The following is a 25,600-nucleotide window of genomic DNA, read 5'->3' as shown; positions in this document are numbered from 1 at the left end:
AGAAGCCTCAGTGAAGAGACTAAATTTCTTCTCAGATATGACCAAAGGGAGACAAACTAAAAGATGGTGAAAAGCATTTGTGACTTGTAATTTTAAGAAGCTGTGTTGAAGTGAAATTTTATAATAAAAATATGTCTAGAAAAGAAGATATGATTCTTCAGTTTGTTGAACAAATGAGACAATAACAGCCAATGTCATAATGTCGGCTGATGTTTATTGATCACCAACCACAGATCCTCACCCCACCATCTGAGTTCCTACTGGTGTTTCTTCCATTTCTCAAATGAGAAAGCTAAGACCCTGAGGAGTTAAGTCTTATTAGGAAGCTGGGATGATAGTCAGAATTTCTGCGGTGTTTACATGGCATCAAAAACAGTTTTCAGGGAAAGACGTGTCAGTGAAGGAGAACCTAGGTTATGTGTGGGAGTGGGGAAGATTGTACTTCCCTTTTGCCTCTGTAGTGGTAAGGATAAGGGAGAGAGGGCAGGATTGGGGAGAGAAAAATATCTATAAGACAGATATAAATTTATGAGATATCCGGAGTTTTGGTAACCACTAGAACACCCTTTAATTTCTCCTTGTTGCCTACTCTAATCATTGCCCAGCCACCAACAAAGAGCAATGTGTGGATGTTGGGTTGGGGATAATTAAATAAAGCTCTGGTGTGGGTCAATGTCTGGGGTGATGAGTAGACAGAGGACTATAGAGGAAGGGGGAGGAGACGTGGGCTTGGGTGAGGACAGTGTGCCCACCCCCTCCCAACTGGGGGCATGTGTTGACCGCACTTCTGGGTGGGAGCAGGTTGGAAGGGAGTGATGTTCTGGGTTGTGATGTCACTTTTGATGTGACCTTGGATCACACTCAAGACTCCTCTCCCCCAAAACCCCACCTGAGGGTCTTTATCTCCCCAGGAATTTTGCCCACTGAGGCCATTTCCTTTCCCCAAAGCATTCATTCCCACAGAGGCTAAAGGTCACACCTTGACCTTCTGGAGTGAACGAGTTCTTTCTTCTCCCATCTCACTCAGGAGCTAGTGCTGTGTGCTTTCTTACCGTGTCCGTATGGGATGTGGCAAATTGTTTGCTTTGGGGTGGGGAAGGGGTTGCTGCTGAATAATTTACCAGAACCTCTAGTATATGACTGCAAAATTGGTGGGTCTTTCTCTTTCTTTCTGTCTCATAGTTCAGCATAGATATAATGAAGTGTTATGTTTGCAAAATATAATTCACACCTAAGAATTCTTGTGTCACGTCCCCTCTCTCTCCTCCAGTCTTGACATGACATCTCCTAGTAGTAGTGCCTTCATCCCCCACTGCTATTAAACTTCTATTTCTGACCAAGTACTAGGAAGTAGCACTGGAACCACATGTGGACAAAGCAGAAGATCTGGACCATTCTAGACAGCCCTTCAAAGGCTGCACATGAGAAATCAGGCATTGCAGAAACCTGCTGGGCCACTGAGAGCATTTTACCAATGGAACTGTGGCAGGATAATTTACTGAGATACCAAAGACTATTATTCTCTCTGTCCTCTCTCTGGCTTTTTTGCCATAACCTCCGATATATGATTGCAAAACTCTAAACATTTTTAATGTTGCCTTGTCTCAGGTTCCTAAGTGAGGAAAATGGAGGACGGATCTGTTACTGGACCACACTTAATTCATCAAGGCAATGAACTCCACCACTGAGGTTTTTAGGAGTCAGCTTTCTGGCCCCCCTGTACATCAAATGCTAAGACTTAGGCTGAGCCGCTATGAGCATCTTAAATACCTACACATAAAAATACTCATGAGCGACATTCGATAACTCCTGAGGAGATAATGGGGACCAGAATGAGTGGGATTAGCAATGGCTTGTGTCTTTGGCTTGGCCCTTGCCTCCCAGAAATCTCATCTTTCCTAAAGTGTCACGGGGGCAGGGAAGTTAGACTTTTTCCTTGACCCCATAGAGGATATAACAGATAAGAGGAGGAAAGCCTTGTTCCAAGAGGGTGCCACCCTGGGCTCTGCTGAGTGTCCCAAAAGAGTGGGTCCCCACTGGTATACCAACTCACAGCTGATGCGTGTAGGAAAAAGATGGGGGGGTTGTGCGTCATGCTATCTGCAAATGGGTCTTTATTTGGTAGCTGCTTTTTAACACAAATGCAGTTTGGAGGAAATCAGGGAAGAGAGAAGGCCAAGGGCATTACTATGAATCCATACCTCACTATGTTCCCAGGCATATGTGATTCATATATGTGATCTCACTGAATTCTCCACTCTCTGCATGGGCATTCTCAGGAACCACATTGTAAAATGAAACAGACCCAGAGAGATTAAGTGATGTGCTCAAGGTCACATGGTTACATAATGTGTGTACACGCACATACACACACAGGACGCATGCCTGCCCAGCTTCCTCTCCAGGGAATTGTTGCAAGAGAGGCTGGCAAACATCTTCGTCAGGGGCCAGGGAGCTTATCTTGGGTGTAGACATAAGATCACTTAAGACTTTGCAGCTCTGAGCCTTTATCTCTCAGTTGGGAGCGACCCGAACTGGAGCTTAAGTGCCCTGAGCCCCTGCTCAGTCATATGAATTTCTGGCCTCATTGTCCTGCTCTAACATCAGAGCATCGGACTACAGCAGAGGCTTTGTAAACATTGATAGCCATAGAAATCTCTCCTCAAATGGGTTAAGTGTGTGCCAAGGTAGCTTTTCAAAATCATCTTTACATACCTATACCTGTATCTATACGTATGTACATAGACACACGTATGCATATTTCATATATGATACACACTCAAATATATGCCTGTCTGTGTGCATATATATTTGTGTGTTCTTGTGTGTATAGTAGTGTATTTTCGTTTGTTTTGTTCCCTTCCTTGTCTCTTTCTGAGCATGATCTTGGAACATCTTTGCTTCAGGAGGATTTTCGGCCCTCAAACAAAAGCTGTGTGAAAACAACTGTTCTTCCCGTGTCACGAATGTGGCCAAGACCATTAAGATATTCTGCTACAGAGGTCTTGGTGGCGATAAGATATGAGAAGGCAGGCCTGCCGGGGTGACAAGAACCCAGAGGGAGATCTTTACCCCATGTGAAAATGAGTCTGGTGAGTGTGTGTTTTGGTTGGGGGACGTTCATCTACCGCTGTGACTGGACTGAACTCTACAGCCAGATAAGCATCAAGATAAGGCACCCAGATAAGCATCAAGATCTGGGAGGGGATGGCTGCCCTGTATGCCCGGCTAGACGGACCAGGCCCATGGGACCCAGCGTCAACACAGAGGCTCTTATCACACACGTGGTCTCCAAGTTAAGAGCTGGCCAATTTTGAGGGTCACTGTGACCTTGAATGCTAAGAGTGGAGCAGTAAACATGGTGGCCTGTGGGTTGGAGGCTGTTCTCCATTTTTCTGGCACCATGTGAGCCTCCCTGATCTGATTTAAGGAAGCTGAGGAACTGGGGTATGTCATCCATGTCAGAGTTTGTACTGAACTTTTTACCCATAGGGCACCCTAGATGTAAACCATAAAGAAATCGCTGACCTGGTTGTGTTTTTCCTCCCTGTACCTCTCCTTCATCCAGAGGTGGGGCTCCACTGACTACAGAACTGGAAACTTCATTTCCAATACCAAACACTGCTGTTCTAGAGACAAATGTGACAGTGCATGTGAAAACTGGAAGTGTTAAGACAGACAAATGTTGTTATTCTCAGACAAGATTATTTTCACTTGTTTGGATTTCCCCCACAGATTCAAGACAATTTGACCAGCCTGGGCAAGGAAGGAGACTTGGGGAAATTCTGATGAAAGTCCTTTGGGCTGTAAGTTTCATGAGGGTGTGACTGATGTCTGCCACATCCACTTCTGAGCCTCCAGTGCATGGCACATAGCGGGTGCTCGATATTCCCTTGTTTGTTGATTGATGTCAATAGTAGTGCTGTTCAGCCCCTATGCAAAGACTCCCTCCCTTACTTGACTGGCAGCTATAGCCCAAGTGGGCAGCAAAGTCCTGGGCCAGAAGCCAGGTTACCACAGGTGACCAAGACAGGCTGAAAGGGGCCAAGGCTGTGAGTGAATGGTCTATGAGTCAATTCTAGCCCATAGGGGCCGTTGGGCTGGGTGTGAACAGCTCAGCCAGGAACAGGTGTGGAAAAGCATCAAGCTGGGTCATAACACAGCAAGCGTTTGTGAGGAGGTGGTGGGAGGTGGGAGAGAGGAGGATGCAGAAAACAGGGGAGAAACGTAAGCAGAGGCTAGCCTGCCCACAGCTGGTACCCAGTGACTGTTGTTCAATACATAAAAGAGAAATCAGTCATTTCCATCTAGTTATTAAGGTCATGGCAGCCGGCATGCAGGGAGGTCTGGACTCTTCCCAAAGAAAATGGTCAGAGGGGGCTCTCCTTGATCTATTTCTCCAGAACAGGAAGCTCGGGATCTTCGTGAAGACCTGGAGGGGTTCCATTTTCCATCCAAAGGAGACAAGGCCCTGGGTGGCATTGTTACACAGGAGGGGCCCCCAGAGCCTCCTTCAGGAAGAGGAAGGGAGGACTGAGCTGGCCTCCATGTGGTCCTGCTGTCCCTGTCTCCCTGGGGTGGATGCTCTCTGTTTGGGTGCTGTATGGGACATCAGGGGCAGTCCTGGGGTCCAGCCCTGGCCTCGAGTGTTCTCCCAACTTGACCCTGGCCTAGGCCCTGTCCATTGAGCTTCTGTGAGGCTGCACCTCTGGAGCTGTTGCCTGGCTTTGGGTGGCCATGCTTTCACACAGGTCTGAGCCTGAACTTGGTTCTCTCCCAAGCTTGGGAGATCCCCAGCTGGGGCTGCAGAGCCTTGGAGGAATGGCCATCATTTTCTTCACACAAAGGCGTAGTTTAATACCCAGTAGCCACATGAGTGACAGTCCTGAGGGGGTGCCTGTCCATACTTACTCCTGTCAGAGGGGGCAGCTTTTTCTGAGGCAGCTACCCCAGGGGACATGATTTCCAAATGCAAACCTCCAGATGAAGCACTGTATTAGTTTCCTATGGCCACCACAACAAATTCTCACCAACTTAATGGCTTAAAAGGGTGGATATTTATTCTGTCACAGATCTGGAGGCCGGAAATCCAACATCAGTTTCCCAGAGAATCTGTTTCTTTCTTCTTCCAGCTTCAGAAAGTGCATTTATTGGTCCATGGCCTCTTCTTTCATCTTCAAAATATACAATAATATAATTAAAGGAAATACAAATAAGCCAAGATAACAGGAAAAGAATAGCATTACCTAATATTCACCAGCTAGTTACAACCACCAACAACCATTTGGTGTACATTTTAATAGGCTTTTTACTATTTAAATTTCTATATTTAGTAAAATGAAAAAGGGATAATGCTACACATAAGGCTTTTTCCCTTGTTTTATTGAGGTATAATTGACGTATGGCACTGCATACGTTTAAAGTATACAGCACAATGACGTGACTTGCGTATGTTGTGAAATAGTCATCACATGAGTTTAGCTAACATCCATCATCCTTCTACCGTGGTTTGTCTTGGTCTCTGCAGTGCAGGGGCTGCTTCAGCCTCAGTCCTCTGTTCTAAGATTTTCCCAGTGGTGTCTTGTTTGTGAATAGTTGTTGGTTGCTCTTCTCGTGAGGGGGAGCAAAGTTGGGAATGACCTATGTTGCCATCTTGGTGACGTTACTCTCCCACACATGAGATTTTGTAACCTGCTACTGTCACTTGGTCATCTATGACTGTCAGGAAATCCTAGTCATCATTTCAATGGCTGCTTCTATTTTGTCATTTGCATGTGATATATGAACTTACAACACTTTACTTACTGATGCCCTTTTTGCTTTATTTCAAAGTTGCTCTAATTTTTAAATTTTCTGCTAGTATATACCATACTGCAATGAACAACCTTTAAATACTTGTCTCATTTTCTGAGAATAAGTACATAAACTGGGTTTGCTAGTTCAAAGCATACTTGCAGTTTTTTAACTTATTGCACACATTAGCAACTTGCTATCTAAAAGGATAGTACCAATTTTTGTACTCAATATCAAAAGATTTCTAGGGCAGTTTCTCCTCACCTATGCCCAAACAGAGTATTGTCATTTTTAAAAATTGTTGCCAGTCCAATAGGCTAAACTGTTAACTTGACGTTTTAATTCTTTTCTCTTTTGGGAGTGAGAGGATGCAAATAGCCAGTTAAGGTTTTTAGCCTGCTTTTCTGTAAGGTTCCTAAAAACCATATTTATGTTTATATCATACTCCGTTATGTGGATATACCATAGTTAATGCTTTCTACTTTGTTATTTAGGTTATTTCTCATTTTTGACAATTTTAAATAATATTGAGATAAGCATCTTCATACTCAAAGTTTGTTGTAGAAACGTGTGAAGGTGTGAGTGTGTGCGTGTTTGTGTGTGTGTGTTTCACACTGTTTACAGGATAGAGTCCCAGTAGCAGAATTATTGTGTCATATTGTTACCGGCCCAGGGAGGGTCCTCTGCTCACTGAAAGACATGCTCATAGTCAGGAGGCAAAGTGGTGGGAGAGAAAGGATTTCTTTATTGCAGCTTGCTAGCAAGAGGGAAGATGGAGGACTAATGTCCAAAAGAATCATCTTACACAACAAAGACTATACGCTGCTTATATAGGGGGTTGGTCTCCAGGTGGGGGCAGACATCTGGTCCCAGTTCCTGACAGTCCTTTGTTGTGTTGGATATGCATTAGAGAATGGAGCCTTTGCATACTCATAGATTTTTCTAAGTGGTACAAGATTGCCCCTAATCCAGAAGAGGGAATTTTTGAAGTTCAGGAAGAGGATAGGATCCCAAAGTCAAGAATGATTTGCACACCAGATTGCATTAGCTTTTTGTAGAAATCCTCCTCTGAAGAGAACCAACCTGGGATGAATTTGAAGTTTGCTCACTGAGGTTAAACTATCTTTCCTTTTAGTGGCAAGAGTCCACTACACTACAATGTAGTCATTGAACTATTTTCGGTGATTTTGTGAGGTAAAGAATAACTCCCAAAATGATAGGGCAGTGATGAGGTGAAATAGTTCTAATTGTGTCCTTCACAAGAGAAACTGAATCAAGGTTGGTTGAATAAATACAAAAGTTAACACCCTGACTTCCATCTTTAGTGATAGCAGGCCAGGTTATTTGGACCAACCCTTTGAATGAAAAAAATTTAAGGGAAAAAATGGGGGAAAAAACCTGTTTAAAGCATTGACAAACTGACAAGACAGCAAGGGACTGTCAGGTTAAATTTTGGATTTAATTCTGAAACCCAGAAGTTAAGCAGAAGTCAAAACAAGTCAAGCTGGTTTTGCCCTGAAGGTTTTTGCCATCTAAACAATTGGGCCTTTGGTTTTGGTGATTTCTTGGGGTAAGAGGGATAAAAGTGAAGGCCCTGGGTCCAACCAATATGGAGACTCAAGTAAGAAACTGTCCTCATGTTAATCTGGGGCCCCACAAACCGTCCCTTAGCATGACAGCGAGCAGAACTAAATCTACCCTCAACAGAGAGGATAGCCTTGGTACTGAACAATGCAAGAAAATGGACAAAAGGGAAAAACAACCAGATTCTGAGAAGCTGTGACCAGGGACAGGCTTCCTGAAGATTTACAGCCTAGGTTCTCATTGGGTCTCCAGCACTGGTATTGATTTCCAGGTGGTTTAGAAGGGAAATACCACCACGGGCCAGGCAGAAGACATTGCAAATCCTCTCTGAAGAAGGTACCTTGATTCAAGGCCTCGGGAAGCCTGCCACCTTCGGCCTCTACCCACCACACATGCAAAATCTTTTAAAAAGTGTCAACCTGCACATAATCAAAATGCCAAAGAACACTTGAAAACGTGACCCCGTGAATGAGAGCCAGCAGAAATAACTCGGTACAGACAAATCAGAAACTATGTGCTTGAGATTTTGGAATTATCTTCCACATATTATAATACAACCTTAAAAATGACTGGAGAGAACAGGAAAATATGAAGTGTCATTCCTCATTGGATAAAGAACTGGACTGAATTTCCAAATATAAAAAATGAAATTGTTACAAAAACCAAAGCAGCTTTCCTCGTGGAAAGTGAAATCAGACTCTCCACCAGAAGGAGCTGACTCACACAGTAAGGTGTATTTTCAGCAAATGGGAGACCATGAGGAATCATTTCTGGAGTCATGGCGTCCCCGAACAAAGGGAAGCAGGGACTTTTATTTCAGATGGAGAACAGGAGTTTCAAAATGGAGAGGTGGATGGGGTGGGCCTGGTGGTGCAGCACTTAAGTTCGCATGTTCTGCTTGGCGGCCCAGGGTTTGCCAGTCAGATCCCCACGTGCAGACCTACACACCATTTGTCAAGCCATGCTGTGGCAGGTGTCCCACATATAAAGTAGAGGAAGATGGGCATGTATGTCAGCTCAGGGCCACTCTTCCTCAGCAAAAAGAGGAGGATTGGTGGCAGATGTTAGCTCAGGGCTAATCTTCCTCAAAAAAAGAAAAAGGGAGAGGAGGGTGTTCACTTGCACAGGCTCAGACGGAAAACATGCTTCCACATACTGCAGGTTAATAAGGCCTAAGCTCCTCCTGGAGAGATCTTAGCACTTAAAATAAGGCCAAGGTCATAGGCATAGGTCTCCTAGTGAGGCTTGGTCTGGTTCAGGGTGATTGGTTGAATCTCCTTAACGTAACAAAAGGGAAGAAAAACGATTTGGAAAAACAGTTAAATGCGTTCAACCCCCACCCCCCTTGAATTCCTCAGTATAATTAGTTCTGACAAAAGAACAACATTAAAAACGAAGTGGGTGGATTTGCTTGCACATTGAAGACAACAGAAAAGAGGATTCTTAAGTGGAAGAACTATCTGAAGAAATTATTAGAGTACAATACAGCAAAAACAAAACTAGCCTAGTAACTAGACACTGTTAAAGAAAAATGAACATTCTTTATGTAAAATGATAATCACAATTTCTAATGTGTTAAGAAAACAGGGTGGAATTAAAATCCACAATTTTGGGAGAAGGTAAATGAGATTAAAAGGCCTGTGTTTCCTGCATTTTCAGGGAGAAGGGTAAACCTACTTATTAAATTTGTTCTTTGATAAGTTGTGGAGACATCCTGTACTTTTATGTAACCGCTAAAATAATATAAGCAATGCATAACTTCCAAAGAGTAGAAGGGAAAAAAGGAAAGGTAAAAAGTAGTCCATCCAAGAAAAGATAAAAAGAAGAGGCAAAAAACCCACAGAATAGTTGGGAGAAATGCAAAACATAAAGTCAGAGTAGACTCAAAAGCAAATATATCCATAACTACGTCAAATGTAAGCATCCTGAATACTCCAGTTAAAATTCAAAGAATCTCAACTCAGCTATGAAAACAAACATAAAGATGTGCTCCGTGCAATAGACAGGTCTAAAAAGTTGAAAGTAAGAGAAAGGAAATGGATCTACCATCATTGACAGTAACCGTAGAAAACCGTAGAAATTGTAGGTGTATCAATACCAGACAAAAGTGACTTTAGATCAAAAGAATCTGTGAAGAGAAATAGGGTCCTTTTGATGAGGACTTTTAGGCTGCTTCATTTTAAAATGGTTTATGATGAGGATTTTTAGGCTGGTTACTTTTAAAACTGCAGATGAGAAGCAGGCTCCGAGGACTGGAATTTTGCTTGCCCTTTTGAGACATTTGTGTTTGTGAAGGAAGGGGGGATGACCTTGTAGGGACCTGAAATTGGCCACCCCAGGATATGTCTCTTTGGCATCAGGATTGTTTTGGGCTGATTGCTTTCGATAAACTGGGACAGGGAAGGAGGCTCTGGGGAATGGAACTTGCCCTTGTTGGGGCGCATTTACATTTGTAAGGTAAATCTCTATCTGTAAAAGGTGCCTCCCTCTCTGTACCAGGAAGAAGAAGAGAGATGACCTTGTCCCTAGAAGCTCTTAATGGGGAAGGCAAGAACTTAAGTTGGTTACTGTCTGGCAATCTCATGTAACTGGTTTAGGGTGGTGGCGTCTAACCTTTCTAACCTTTACTTAATCCGATTTGATTCTTGTCTAAAAGTCATGGGATCACCCAATGACCAGACCCCACCTGCACTGATACCATTTTAACTTTTTTTCATGTTCTTTCCTTTGTCTTGTAAAGAGATGAATCATATACCTATGCCTTAAATTTAGCCCTAACCCTCAACTCGGGGCAGCAGCAGGAGCTCTGACTGCCCGTGGGTCCTGTCCCCACGCACCAGGGTCCTGTCCCCATGCTATTCCACACTATTCTCTAAATAAAAGAGCACTACTGCCAGATCTTGAGAGTCTAAGAAATCTTTCTTTCGACTCCTCGGCTCACCGACCCCGCATCAACTCATCAGGAAGATGAAATGATTTTAAATTTTAATGAACCTATTATATGGCCAGAAAATCTGTAAAATGAAAATTGGTAGAACTCCAAGGAGATAAATAAACCTACCATTGCCTCAAGAATTAGTACAGCAAGTAGACCATAAAATAATTCCATAAGGATATGGATGATTTAAATAAAACATGGAACCAACTGGATCTAATAGCATATTGAGAACATTGCATCCAATATTAAGTTATTTTTAAAATACACACAAAACTTTTGCCAAAATTGCCCATATATTGGGCCCTAAAGCAAATCTTGAGAAACTCTAAAAATGCAAATCTTTGGAATGTTTTCTGACAACAACATAATTAAGCTGGAAATCAATAAAATGGTAACTAGAAAAATCCTCATAATATTAGAAAAAAAGAAATGTACTTTTAAATAATGGTAAAATAAAATTTAAAAAGAAATAGAACATGTTTTGAGTTGAATAATAACAATTACAGCACTTATTAAAAATTGTGGAACACAGCTAACACAGGTAGAAAAAAACTTATAGTCTTAAAACTCACATATCACAAAAAACCGAAATTGTTGGGGTTGACAAATAAAAATGGCATGCAACAGGATATATTGGAGTATATGAGGAACTCATTTGGTATAAACCTAATTCTCCCTGACTTTGTTTTTCCAAAAGGGCCTGACTGTGGCCATTGAGCGTGCATTGTATATCTGCCTAGACATTTTGAGATAAAGGTGAAACTTCCCTCCCCCTCCCAACGTTGGCATCTCCTTAAAGATTAAGCATCTTTCTTTAGGCTGGGAACTGATTGCAGCGCTCATCTGTGACCGCCCATCTTGAGGCAACAGACCTGCCACCCTGCGGGGTTCACCGAGACAGCACGCCTATCTGCTGTTTCCATCAAACACTGTGCTGACAGAGCAGCCTTGTGACTATTGTAAAAGGGACATTTCAATCATATGTGAAACATGCTCTTTGAGGGTATATAACCACATTGTATACCCCCACTTCTTTGGAGTGCTCTGTTCCTTTGTGGAAAGACTCTCCTGGGTTATAATCCTCAGATTTAAGCTCAGAATAAACTCACCCAAATTTTCATTTATAGATTGGTTTTGGATTATTTTCATTGACACGGTGATCATATAACCCCAGAAGTTAGGAATTAATACGTGAATAAATTCAATGAAGCGGGAGGAAGAAATAGTAAGCAGCAGAAGTTAATGAAATAGGCAAACATACAACAGAGAGGTCTAATAAAGCAAATATTAATTATTTGAAAAGGGTGATAAAATTGACAAACCTCTGGAGAAACTAATCATGAAAAAAAGAGAGGAAGTGTGAATATTTAAGATCGGGAACTAAAAAGGGAATATTTTTACAAAGCTGAAGACCATTAAAAGATAAGCCAAGAATGTTATTAAAAACTTTATGGGAACAAATTTTCAATTTTAGACAAAATAGAAATATCACTGCCTAACACCTTCTTGAGAAGGAATTGCCTCCTTAGGTAATACTGGAGCTATCAGACAAATTGCATCAGCCATCAGAAATATCCCACATAGGGAACTGACCTAGACGGCTTCACAGCTAATTTCCACCAAAATTCAAGGAAGGAAAACTTTTAATCTACAAATGCTTCCAGTAAAGAGAAAAAGAAGGAACACTACCATCTCATTTCATAAGGCTGGCATAACCTTAACACAAATAACAGGATAAGAAAGGAAACCTGCAGGTCAACCTCATGCGTGATTCACACACACAAAACCCTAAACAATATCAACTCTCAAAACTAGTCCAACAATACATCGAAAGGTTAAAGCATCACAGGCAAGTTAAGTTTACACTAAGAGTGCAGATCTCACTTAAACTTAGAAAGATTGACAAATGCAATTTCCCACGCAAACAGATCTAAGAGAAAAATCATATCATTGTCTCACTAGACAGAAAGACATTTGATAAAAATCAACATCCACTTGTGACAACAAAGATAAGCTGTTATCAGACCAAAACAGAAAGAAATTTCCTTAATCTAATAAATGGTATCTGTAAAACCTACAGAAATCATTTAACCAACCCCTAGTCTAGTAAGATAACCAAGGTTTTCATCCTTCCCACAAGACTGTGAGAAAGCCCTTCCCTCTCGGCTGCTTTGCACACATGTGTGATCTTGGTGTTCTCCAGATCTTTCCCTTGGGCAGGCTTGAGTCTGGAAGTGACCCCAAGTGGGATCCTTTCAGGAAGTGTATGGAGATTCAAGGGGGAGATTATGAAGAGTAGATCCGAGGGAGGGAGCAGGGCTGGTCTGCAAAGAGGAGGGTTTATAGCCCTGCTGGCTCTTTTTCTACCTTTAATGCCCCTTCCCTGGGCCTGATGCTCTGACTCTCCTGTGGTTCTTGTATTTGGGCCACTGGGTTCTCTTGTTCAGGGGAGATCATCAGGGCACAGAGGCCGAGCTCCTCTCCTGCCCTGAGAGGGCACACCTGCAAACCACTGCTAAGTAGTGGGTCCAGGAGAGAGAGTTTGTAGTGATGGTCCCTCACTGAGCTGGATGGGGAAAAAGCTTTGGCTTCTCCAGGTTTTGGGCAACAAGAGTCAGAAATTGATGGATACACCGTGGGGGTAGCAGTTTGGGCTCAAGGGATCTTTTTATTTTCAAGAAAATCTGAAATGCAACAACTGATATTCCCAGTTATTCTGGGATATTGTTCCCTGTGGATAACCCCTTTTAGGCCCTCTCCCCAGGAAGAGTTTGTTCCTTAGTCCTTACTGGCCTGGACCAGACTCTCTCAGTCACTCACTTACTGATAAAGCCCCTTTTCCTTTCATGACTAAACCAGCTGGACGCACTCTTTCTCTCTCTTTCTCTCTCTTTCTCTTTCTCTCTCTCTCGCTCTCTCTTTTTTCCTCTCAGTTGATGCCCCATCTCTACTAGTTGTCCCTCCCTTTTTGGTCTTGAATAAAAGAGTAAGTGCTATGAGGCATGAAACTTGGTTCCCTGAGGGACAACTGAGGAGCCAGATCATATCAGCCAGTCAGCTACAACCTCATCCCAATGTCCATTGTCCCACAGACGAAAGACAGCAAATGCCAAAAGATTCACACTGCTGAAATCTCACCAATTTCTGAATTTCACACTTCCAAGTCCTACACAAGATTTGCTCTCTCTTGGTTCAGAGACACTGTTCTTTACAAATACAGCTCTCTCTTAGCAAGCAATAAATTCAGATTTTGTTTCAAAAATTGAATGCTCTTCTTTTCCTGTGACACCCCTTGTAATTGCTCTGGAGAAGTTCCACGTGCTGATTAAGCTTGCTGAGAAACTTGCCTTGTTTCATAGCAGCTTGCTGTGAAGTAGTGGCCAACTGAGATAATGTCACATATCTCATTGCATTGCATTTTTCCTTGACCTAATCTGTTTTCCTCAGCCTCATTGTCAGCCTTGCACCTCCCAAATAAATTGTTCCCACCATAATCTTTGCTTCAGGCTCTGCTTTCTATAGGAGTTACAACAGAACAAAGTGGGAAAGTACAATTTTTGGCATTTCTTCCCTGTATTTCAGGCTGGAAGTTCAAGTTCAGAAGGAGTCTTCTCATAAGTTACTAAGAAAATAATCCTCCTGGATATGCTTCCATTACACTCTTTTCTCCACATGGGATTCCCTTCTGGCAGTCTTGGGATATTTCTCCCCTCTGTTTAAAAACAGTTTATGTTGGAAGGCCTTTACTTATTCCTTTTACAAGGAGTTTCTGGGAAACGAACCAGAAATTTCACCTAACTCCTTTCTATTGAGGTAGAGTAAAGCCAGCATGACAGCCTTACAAAGAGCAATCTGAGATTCTCAGTCTCACTGAAGGAAGGAAGCATTACTTGGGCCTTCTAAGGGCAAAGCTTCTCATTGGGAAAATGAGACGTCTATATTGGCAAATACTCTAGTAACAAAAGAAGAGTTGGGGCTCATCCTACAAGCTCATCAGAAAAAACTGTTGGCCTCAGAAGGAAGCCCTTTCTGTACGAGACTTGGGGGCATTGAGATGAGATTCCTTGCTTCTGATGGAAAGTCAAAGCCATTAGTGGTCAGATAACGCTGGTGTAAGCCATAGTCAGAGGCATTTACAGATGGAGTGGGAGTATTGCTGAAGAGGGCTTGTTCCAGTTACTAAAGACCGAGTGGTTTAAAAGAACAACCCACATTGATTTTGCCCACAAATCTGCATTTTGGTCATGTTTTAGTGTGGAAAGCTCCCCTTTGCTCCCCTTGGAGTCAAGGGAGGCTTGAAGCCCGGAGGCCAGAATCAACTGAAGGCTCGCTCACACACGCCCAGTGGTTGGTGCTGGCTGTCCACTCAGCATGTCCCTTCCTCTCCACCAGGGCCTCTCAAGTAGTCTCTGTGCATGGGATTGTTGGGTCTTCCTCGCAATGTGATGCTTGGCTTCCCCAGAGTGAGCATCTCCCAAAAGCGAGCCAGGCAGAAGCTGTGTTCTTTTTATTTCCTAGACTTTGAAGTCATAATGCATCCATTCTACCCTATTTCACTGCTTGGGGCAATCAAAAGGCACCCCTGGCCCCAATTAAATAGGAAAGGGCGTAGACCCCGCCAGTGAGGGGAGGAGGGTTGCAGTCCTTTAGGAAGAGCCTGTGGGATGGGAGATACACAGAGGCCGTCCCAGCAAACCACAATCTGTCACGCTGCTCTAGGTGCCTGTAGAGTTGGTCAGAGGCTCTGATGTGTCTAAGCCCAGGTCACAGCCTTTGATTGGCTGGAGTCTGCTTTCTCCAAATCCAGGGCCTGAGAATGGAAGAGCACTGGTTCTCCCCAAAGTTATTCTCCTTAATGAATTACTTATGCCACGTGAAATGGGAACAGATGCCAGGGAACCAAAGCTGTATTCTCACACCACTGCCTAGAGAACGATATTTCTGATATCCTGGAACCATTCTCTAAACGAGTCCTTGTTGATTATCTCCCCATGATGGAAAAAGAGGGGTGAGTCATGGAATTGAAAATACTGTTGGTTCTAAACATGTTGATCCCAGTTCTCTTAAAAAGTGATATAACCTTAGCTAGAGAAACAAAGCACAATGTCAATGGTGAGTCTGGCAGGGGAGCCACAGTGAACCAGAGCGAGGCATCCAAGTCGTGCCTGTGTGGGGTGGGGAAGGTGCTCACACCAGGCCTCCCTCCTGTGTGGACACCTTCCTCACCTGACGTTGGCTCGGACACCCTGCACTGGGCAGCACAGCTTGGGGTGTCAGACTACCTGTGAGGTGAGGATGGTAGCCCAGTGCAGCGAGTGGATGCCCGAGTGGGGTGAGCAGGGCGTTCACACTAGCGGCTGGCCTAATAGGTGGTACTGGAGCTCAAGTGAGGAGACAGACGAAGGGCAGGCTGGTGAAATTTGTCAGAGCAGGCTGCTTAGGGAGAGGTAGGCTTTGACACGAAGGGGCTGCTGATGTGGAATGCCAGAGCCTATGTGGTGCAAGGAGGGGACCCACAAAGGGAAGGATGAGGATTTGGTAGATTTGTTATATAAATCTATGTGGGGATTAATCAAATAAGCAAACATATTAAGCCTAATGATATTAAGAACATCTTAGAAAAATTCTTTCCTGAAAACAGACAGACACTGACTCATGAATAGACAGAAAGACCAATCAAACAGAACAGAAAATCTGGAAACATTCCCAAGTGCATATGGAAATGCACTTTTTCATAAGGGCATTTCAAATCATTGGGGACATGATGGAGTTTTTAATAAATGACACTGGATCAACTAGACGCTGATTTACTAAGAGATTAAGTTGGAGTCACATTTCACATAAACCACCAGCAGAAACTCCAAACAGATAAGAGATTCAAATATAAAAAGTAATACCATGCATGCACTAGAAATAAACATGGGTAAATTCCTTTATAAACTTAGAAAGGGGAAAACCTTCCTAGCAATGACTCTAAATCCAGAAACATTAAAAGAAAAGATTGATAAATAAACTTCAATATATAAATAAAAAACTTTTTTTTTTGTATGTTAAAAATCACTGTAAGGAAATTCAAAATACAGACAGCAAACTTGGAAAAAAAAAAAGATTGCAACATATACCACAATTAAAGAGCTAATCTATCTAATGTATAAAGAACTCTGAAAATTCAGAAGAAAAAGTTCCAGAACCTGATAGAAGAATGAGCAAAAGACTAGACAGTTCACAGTAAAATATAATTAAAACATAATGAAGTCTCAACTCACTGAGATTAAGAGAAATGGAAATAAAATATGGAAAAAATGGAAATAAAAGTTCTACCAAGACACTCTATTTCATCTCATAAGTGGCCAAAAATTCTAAAATTAAAGAGAACACTCCATGGGCAAGGCTGTTTTCTTTGGATTGGTGTTGCAGGATATGTCTTTACTTTTTCTTCCATCATTTGACTCTCATCCTATCCATGTCTTTATATTTGAATATCTCCTGTACACAGCACACAATTGGTCTTGCATGTTTTATCCACACTGACAATCTCTGCCCTTTAGTTGGAATGCTTAATCTGCTTACATTTAATGCAACTACTGATAGGGGTAGGTTGAAGAATATCATATTGCTATTTGATTTCTACTTGTGTGATTGATTTTTTATTCCTTTCTCCTTCTTTTACTGCCTTCTTTTGTTGTATCTCATTTTGTGTTCTTTATCGGCTTCTGCTTAGATCTGTGTATAATATTTTAGTGGTTACACTAGGATTGCTATATGGCTTCTTCACATATCTCAGTCTATTTTGAATTGATGTTATACCACTTCATATAAGAACACTGGAGTAATGTATTTCCATTTATCCTCCCTCCCACCCTTTGAGTTATTTTTGTCATCCATTTGGCTACTATATTCCATAAATCCTAAAGCATTTTTGCCTTAATAGTCATTCATCTTTGAAAGAAATTTATAGAAAGTCTCTTATATTAGGTCGCATCTTACACGTTTATTTCTCTTTTGTCCTTCGTGCCTACAATAGGGATCATTTCCCTTCAGCCTGAGGAACTGCTTTTAGTCTTTCTTGCCTGGCAGGGATGATGGCAACAAATTCTTGCACCTTTGTTTTTCTGAAATGTCTTTACTTTGCCTTCATTTTTTTTTTTAAAGATTTTTATTTTTTCCTTTTTCTCCCCAAAGCCCCCCAGTACATAGTTGTATATTCTTCGTTGTGGGTCCTTTTAGTTGTAGCATGTTGGACGCTGCCTCAGCGTGGTTTGACGAGCAGTGCTATGTCCGTGCCTAGGATTCAAACCAACGAAACACTGGGCCGCCTGCAGCGGAGCGTACAGACCTAACCACTCGGCCACGGGGCCAGCCCCACTTTGCCTTCGTTTTTAAATAATATATTCACTGAGGATAGAATTCAGATATAGGTTACCTTTTCCTTTCAACTATTTAGAAATGTCATCCCAGTGTCTTCTAACTTCTGTGGTTTCTGATGAGAGCTCATTGTTACTCTTATTGGTTTTTCTCTTAAAGTAATGTATATTGCTTTCCTGTCTAGCAACTTTCAGCCTTTTCTCCTTATCTTTTTTTTTTTTCCTGAAGAGGATTAGTCCTGAGCCAACATTTGTGCTTGTCTTCTTCAATTTTTTATATTTGGGACACCTGCCATAGCACAGCTTCATAAGCCATGTGTAGGTCCATGCAGGGATCCAAAACCACGAACCCTGGGCCACCAAAACAGAGTGCATGAACTTAACTGCTGCACCAGTGAGCGGGCCCCTATCTTTTGTTTTTTGACTATTATATGCTTACATGTGGATTCCTTTGCTCTCCCCAAAGTGCACTGAGCTTCCTGAGTCTGTGGATGAGGAATGCAGTCTAGCAATAGGCCTATGACGAAAAGGAACCAGTGGCTGCACTTTTTTTATGGTGAAATGTGTTTGTTGGACAAAAGCAGTGTTGTGTGGGATAGCAAGACAGGAAATCAACCCTGTGAGATCTGTAAGTCCACAAGTGGGAACCGGCAGAAGCACAGCGGTGGGCAGGAAGGCAGAGCCATCCTGAGATAGGATCCCAAAAGAAATTAGCAAGATCTCACTTTCCTTTGGGCCTCTCTCCCCCAGGAGCTGGCCTGGTGGTTCTCTCCCTGCCATCCTGGGACCCAGCTCTTCTGGTGGGTCTGGAGGGAAGGTGGGGAGACGGGGGTGGGTTTGGGTGAGTAGACGCATTTCCTTGAGGTCATTCCAGAGATCTTTTATTGATTTATATTTAAATTTTCATTACAGAGGTACTTGAGGAACAGAAGGATTGTTTCCTCAAAGGCAGGGGTGGGGCAGGGGACACTTCCACAGACAAAGGAGATTTGAAGGAATCAGCATGATTAGGGTGCTCACCCACCTCCATCCAAATGTGCCCCTGAGCAGACTTCAGCTCACCAAGCGAGGTGCTGGAATCCTTGTCACAGAATGGCTGCACAGCAGCCCAGAGTTTTCCTCTCCAGGGAGGTGTGTGAGCAGAAACTCAGCTCTTGTTCAGGGATGCCAGGAAGTCATCACAGGGTGGGGGTTAGACAACATGTCAGGGTTCTAGCTGACCTGGCTGTCAGGGCTCCTGGGCTCAGTCCAGGCTCTGTTCTAACTCTGTGGTCCCTTCAGTCGGCCACTGCCCCCTCCTGGGACTGTGTCCCTCCCTCATCTCTCACAGGAGGAAGACCTGCAGCAGGGTCCTCATGTTTTAACCACAGAACCATTTCCTCAAGTACATGTTATATCTAAACAAGATAGGCATGTGGCTGGGCTACTTTTTAAATATTACTTTTGGCATTTTCCTTTTTGTCTTTTTCCATCAAGGAGCCAGGTGCTTAGTATGTCTTAGATACAGAGATATTTTTTCAGCTCCAAATCAGAAGCCACGTGTCCTCACTGCTCTCTTCTTGTGAAAGGGCCTGCAGCCATGAAGAGATTGTGTTGCTGCCTGCTTTGTGCACAACAAGATGAGAAAGATGTGCCTGAGAGGGTTACATGATCTCAGAGTACGTACCCCTTGTGGTGAGAGTGTAGTGCTGTGTGTGTTTGGAGCAGGAGCTCAGAGCTGGAGTGTATGCTCAGCTCCCAGGTCGTGCCTGACGTGAACTGCAGCCCTTGGAAAGATGGCTTCTGGGAGTGTTTCCTGAGCTGAGCCTCACTCAGGAAGATCCTCATTCAGCAAAGGATCCCGTAATCTATGTGTGGGCTCAAGCCAAAACCTCCTAAAGTCGAAAAATCTGGGTAGTCTGGAAACTATGGATGCAGCAGTGACCATGATGGTATAAAGAGCAGAGGCCTTTCTCCAGTTTTCCAGAGTGTGTGAACCTGTCTGATTCTGGTTCGATTCTGTGCAGGCAGGAGGTATAGTAACCACAGGGATCAGCTTTCCTGCCAGTCCAGTTGGGTGGGTGTTTGGAGTCTGACTCTAGTTGCCTGCAAGCAAATATGTAATACAGTTTTTCCTACCATCTGAATCTGTACAATGACATTCCTACCTGTTACTTTTAGGCAAATGAAGGTAAGGCTGCCCTCGCTGCCCTTCTCCCTTCCTATGGGCTGACTTCTCCTCTAGGTGGTGAAGACGATGCTCCAGTGGACAGAGTGTAGTGACTTCACCCCTAGAAACTAAATGACTGCTGTCATTTCCAAATCCCATGCTCTGCTGTCCTAGAGTCACACGTGCTCAAGCTCACACAGACTGTGACCAGCAATTGAAACAGAATGCAAGTGATATCGACCCTAATATCAGTTTCCCCACATTAAACGCAGCATATATGAGGTTAAAACCAAAACACTCATTCCCTGCTTACTCTCTGGCTTCCTGGCTCCAGAATCCACTATCCTCCATGGAGACAGACATCGTCAAGGACAAACACCTGGGCTATCTCCTCCCGCAAAGAGATACAGGCTGGTGGGAAAGCTGCTGACCAGCAAGGTCATGAGCTCCCTCCTTTCTGCAAGTAGTCTCAAGGCCAAAGACAGGCTGGTGGGAAAGCTCCGACCAGCAAGGCCATATGCTCCCCCTCCCCTACTTAAAACCCCAAATAAAAACCCTTCCTTTTAGCTTTTCAGGGAGTTTGGGATTTCAGCGTTAGCTGCCCTCTCTCCTTGCTCAGCGCTGTGCAAAAATAAAATTCCTACTTTCTTCCACCACACCCAGTGTCAGAGATTGGCTTGCTGCACAACAGGTGAGCGAACTCATTTCGGGTTCTGTGACACAAGTACTTTATTCCTGTGGATTTCCCACGAGGTCTAGGCCATGTGCACTCATCTGAGGAGGGAGAGAGGTACATGATTTGGGTGAAACTCCTGCTGTCAGTGTTCCTCGGGTTCAGATGACAGAGTCTGTGTTAGGTCCACTGTGGATCCCCAGTGCCAGGCTCTTAGGAGCTCAATCAGGGTGTGTTTTTTTATTGATGGAAAAATGGTGCTTTCCAGTCCTACTGCAGAGAGGGTAGGGCTAACTCAAAAGGCTGAGACACCCTTAGGTGGCCAGTGAGGGGTGTTAGCCTAGAGGCCAGCAGTGACTAAGAGGAACAGGCTGAAATGTACTCAGGCCACTGAATGAACAAGCGGCCAAGGCACCCTGAGCACTTGGGGAGTCACTGGGCTGAATGTGAGGGGTTGAGTTGGCCTTGCCAGGTGAGAGATGGGGCAGGGCTTCTGGAGAGACAACCTGCCTGCTGTGTCCTCCATGGGTCTGCCTGTTGCCAGCACAAGCCTGGTTCCTTGTGGCACTCTAGGACAGGGCATGAGCTGGCCTGGCATCTCAAGGGAGAAGCCCTGCTGAAACCACACGGAGCTCTGGGTGTCCTAGGCAGGAGGACTATAAGGAAGGCATCAGCTCAGATCAGGCTTGTGTGGAGGGGACAGGAGTTGGTGGACTCTGAGAACTCTCAGTGGAAAGCGGGGATGGAGAAGAAGGGGCAGCCAGGAGACTGGAGGACAAGCTGGGCCCCAAGGTCACAGGAGGGCAGGGAGGAAACTCAGCCTGGGTGAGAACGAGGAGCTTCCCCAGGGACCCACTCTGACTCCGCGCCAGCTCCCTGGCTGTGGGAGAGAACTGTCCTGCTCAGGCAGCTCCTCCCTTCCCCAGTGTGGGGGCTATGCCATTGAGCTGCAGCCCCAGGGTGCCTGCTTGGTGTCCGGGACCCATGGTGTCATCCCCCTTCCTCTCTGCCATATAACACAGGGAAGAAGGTCAAAAGTTCACTCTGAGCCCCAAGACCAGAGAGGTTTATGTTTTCTCCTGATGGTCCTCAGCTGCAGCCCTGGCAGAAGGGCAGGCCAAGAGAAAGGTGAGGGTCAGAAGGAGCTGGGAACAGCTTTGCATGAGGTTTGGGGGAGGTGGTGGTGGAAGGGGGAAGAGGAAGAAGCAGGAAACAGCAGATTTGTGTCATTGGCCTTCTAAGCACAGAGTAGGTGCCTGTGAATGAGGGTCAGTGAATAAACAAGAAACCAGCCCTTCCTGCTCAGCACAGAGACATTTATTTAGTTACTGGCTTCATTCTGGATCAGTTCCAGAGAAGGTGGGCTGGTTCCTACATTTAGAGGCTTTTCATGGTTTTCTTTTCTTTTCTTTTTTTTTTTTTTGAAGATTTTCCTTTTTTCCTTTTTTTTCTCTCCAAAGCCCCCTGGTGCATAGTTGTATATTCTTAGTTGTGGGTCTTCCTAGTTGTGACATGTGGGATGCCGCCTCAGCATGGCCTGACGAGCGGTGCCATGTCTGCGTCCAGGATTCGAACTGATGAAACCCTGGGCAGCCGCAGTGGAGCGCACGAACTTAACCCCTCTGCCACGGTGCCGGCCCCTTCATGGTTTTCTTTATCCAGGGCAGGAAACTCAAGACTTTGGTGAAGGCCCCTGGAGGAATCCCGCCTATTCGTCCATAGGAGACAACGCCCTGGATCACGTTCTTACACACGAGAGGGCCCCCGGACTCCCCCTGTGGACAGAGAGTGGGAAGGATTCAGTCCGTGCTCCCTGTTCCTTCCCACCTGCATCCCAAGTGCCCTCTCAGTGAAGGCTGCCTGGCCTGGCCTCCATGTGGGAGATCAGAGAGCAGGGCAGGTCCCTCTGGGGCCCTCAGCTGCCCAGTCCTGACCCTGGACGTTGTCATGACTTCATTTCACTCAGGGGCCTTGTCCTTCTCCTCCCCCAGATCCCGGATCCCCTCCCATGAGGGCGCTGTGGGACTCTGCTTCGGTCTACCATTTAAGGACATGGAGGCAGGCAGGTGAGGACGACACTCAGCGTGGAAGGTGAGCCATTTAACCAAGATGGGAGCCAGCTGTGAGGAGCCACCTGGTTTGCCTGCTGCACACCCAGGGAGCAGTTTTCTAACACCTGTGCCCAGCATGGGGCAGAGTGTTGCAAATTCATGATCTGCATGGAGCACCATGTTTGGATGCTACTCAGGCCCTGGGTAGGCTCCCAGAAGGCCTGTGAATCCCCACTCTGACTTCTCCCCCCTTCTCTTTCCAGGAGAAAGATCAGAGTGTAGTGGGGAAGGAATCCCCACTGCTTTGATTTGAAAGGCCCAAAACACCCCTCTCCCCAGAGCCAAGCTAGGCAGATGCCTAGACTCACCTTATAGGAAGACTTCTTTTCCTTCGGGTCACCCACACACAGCTGAGTGGTCTTGTTGTAATTGTGCCATAGGAACTCGCACTCCCAGTCCTGCTGCACGGTCAGCTCCACCTCCTGCAGAGTGTCTGATGCTCTGCCGAATGGGGCGACACTTCCCCAGCCAGCCACACTGCATACCTCTCCAGGCCTCACCTGGGCTGTGCCCCTGGGCAGGCTGAGGGGCCTCACAGCTGCAGTCTGCTGGGCCTTTCTCTCCAGCTGATGAGAAGAGGCAAGAAGGTCCAGCTCAGCCACTGGCCTCCTGGGCCTGGACACTGAGTTGGGGCTGCACTGACTTCCCTCTCTCCTGAGCCACTGGGACTAGTCAGGCAGCCAGGATGGGAAGGAGGGAGGGGACAGGTCCCAGTGGGAGGGGAAGCAATCTGGACCCAGGACAGCAAGAGCAGCAGGGCGGTTCCCTTACCTTTAGTAACATGATGTCATTGTTGAGGTTCTTAGAATTATAGTGTGGGTGTGGAATGGCTTCCTTCACAGAGATGACCTGCTGGGTCCTCTCCTGCTTCTCAATGTTGTGGGCCCCGAGGATCACCATCATTGAGCTACACAGAAAGTAGGGTGGGGATGCGGGGGGCATGGAGTCAAAGGAGATCCAGCCCAAGAGCCATGAAGGGCAAGTGACAGCTGGGGCAGGGCAGGGCTGCAGGTAGGAGAAATCGAAACAACAGGAGTACTGGGCAGTGGGTGACTCTGAGAGAGGATTCTGGGAGTTTTCTCAGCCCTCAGGCAATATTGTGAAAGGACTCTGAGTTTGCCCTTTGACCCTAGTGCATGGTTTCATCCTCTACAGCTGATTTATTTGCCCAGTGTGGTCTCTCTTCTCAATTGGGACACTCTCTCTCACCTCTGACCCTTTGACACCAAAGCTTGCCTGTCCTATTCTCACTTTCCATCACCCAGTCATGCTCTCAGATGGCTCCTCTCATGAGCTCTCATGTCCTTGAGTTACTAGGAGCTGGTGGAGCTCCCCTGGGCTGCAGGCCCTGGGCAGAGAACAGGGGTCCCTGTGGGTGTCTCAGGAGTGTTAATTGTCTTTGCCCCCTCACCTTCCCCAGCAGTGAGCAGCCGTCAGAACAAAGTCCTGTCGCACGAGGACACCACCGCAGTTCTTCCCTTTTTCTTTCTCCAGAGACAGAACAAATGCCATGTAGGGGCGGGAGTGGGGCCAGGCCTCATGTCCCCCGATGATCTCCCCTAAACGAAAAGTCTTATCTACTTGTGCACACCCAGGGAGTCCACCAGGCACGCATCAGCTTGACTGCTAAGGACTGCTGGGCATCTGGGAGCCCAGGATGGCCTGGAGTTGAGAGGGGCTGTGGTGGGGCTTTCCGTCTAGAAAAAGGAAGAGGACAGGCTTGGCCTGTGAATGTGTCCTCCACAGATAATTGGAGGTGAGCATATGCATCTTAGGGACAGCAAAATTCTAGAGGCTCCTGAAAATTCATCTCCTGACTTTGCTTTGTTTCAAGAGCCTGTATAAGGCACTGTTGTCCTGTGATGTCTGGGATGATGCTGCTTTCCAGTGGCCAGGACTTAAGTTTAGGGACCTAGATGTTGTCATAGCCTGTTTCCCATGGCCTGACACATAGTGGGTGCCCAAAAGCTGTTTGTTGGCTGCATGAAGGAATGGCTCCCAATGGGCCTGAAGGAGAGTTTGTAGGGCCAATGTGTGGGATTCTGGAAAGCAGAGAAGTTCAGGTCCACAAACAGTGGCTCCATCCTGGAAAGAAGGGAGCTGCAAAGGCCTGGGAAGAAAAGGAGAGCTGGAGAAGGGACTGAGGGGCCTTGGGACTGAGCAAGGCACCAGCAGTCCTCTGGGGACAGCGGTCCCACCAACTCCGGGGTCTGCAGAGCTCCAGACTTCTCTCCTAAGCAGACACTGAGGGGAGCATCTGTGTCATCCCAGACCTGGAAGCCAGACCCACTCTGCCCTGTGCAGGGGAATTGATTATTTTCTCTTTTCCAGTTTCCCTCCCTCTCATGCACTTCCAGTTAAGTTCCACTTTGCAGATGGCAAACGTAGGGCCTAGGGAGGGAACAGCACCCACTGGCTCTTCTTGAAAGCAGCCTTCTGCCCTGCAGTTCCTGCTGGTAGCTTATTCAGTGCCACACTTGGCATTCTCAGGTGGGATGGGAGCTGGGATTCAGAATGCTGCTGGTGGATGGATGGATCAGGGATGTGCAGAAGGGACAGGAAATCTGAGCCCACTGTGTTTGAGGGGGAGGGTTTGGGCATCTGAGGGTGGGGATGGTCACTTACCTGCCTCTGCCCCAGGGGACAGTAAAAAGGCCAGCAGGATCAGGAGAGGCTGCATCTTTCCAGGAAGGTTGCCCAGGTTGGGGAGGCTGGTGCTTCCTCCTTGCTCTCTTTTAACCCCAAGGAGAGGAAGGAGGTACAGATGGGATCTGTGCCCTCAAGTCCCCCTGTGGTTGTGCGGTGCTTCATCAGAGATGGCTTTCTATGAAAGCTTCCCCGCCCCCACTCTATCTGCCTGATGACATCCTCTGGACAGTTGTGTGAGAATCATGCAGTGACCACATCAGAACCCACAGTAGATGACGGGTGGACCACTTGATCCAGCCTAGAGCAGGAACCCAAGGGTACAAAGTGGAGACTGTGGGC

The 25,600-nt window shown here is 45.5% G+C and overlaps 1 protein-coding gene across 1 annotated transcript; it reads right to left on the bottom strand.

Annotated features, from left to right (window-relative positions):
- Positions 1-21,796: 21,796 nt before the first annotated feature.
- On the bottom strand, positions 21,797-25,395 carry LOC106830416 (granzyme B-like). The gene is made up of 5 exons (XM_070519124.1): positions 25,238-25,395; positions 24,024-24,171; positions 23,384-23,519; positions 22,921-23,178; positions 21,797-22,276 (listed from the first exon to the last, which is right to left on the bottom strand). Exons 1-5 carry the CDS (start codon positions 25,290-25,292, stop codon positions 22,115-22,117), a joined length of 759 nt encoding a protein of 252 aa, XP_070375225.1. The 5' UTR covers positions 25,293-25,395; the 3' UTR covers positions 21,797-22,114.
- Positions 25,396-25,600: the final 205 nt, after the last annotated feature.

This window comes from Equus asinus, chromosome 2, assembly GCF_041296235.1.
Source record: "Equus asinus isolate D_3611 breed Donkey chromosome 2, EquAss-T2T_v2, whole genome shotgun sequence".
Classification (NCBI taxonomy): domain Eukaryota; kingdom Metazoa; phylum Chordata; class Mammalia; order Perissodactyla; family Equidae; genus Equus; species Equus asinus.
The sequence above is the reverse complement of the archived record's forward strand: the minus strand, read 5'-3'. Positions and strand labels throughout refer to the sequence as shown.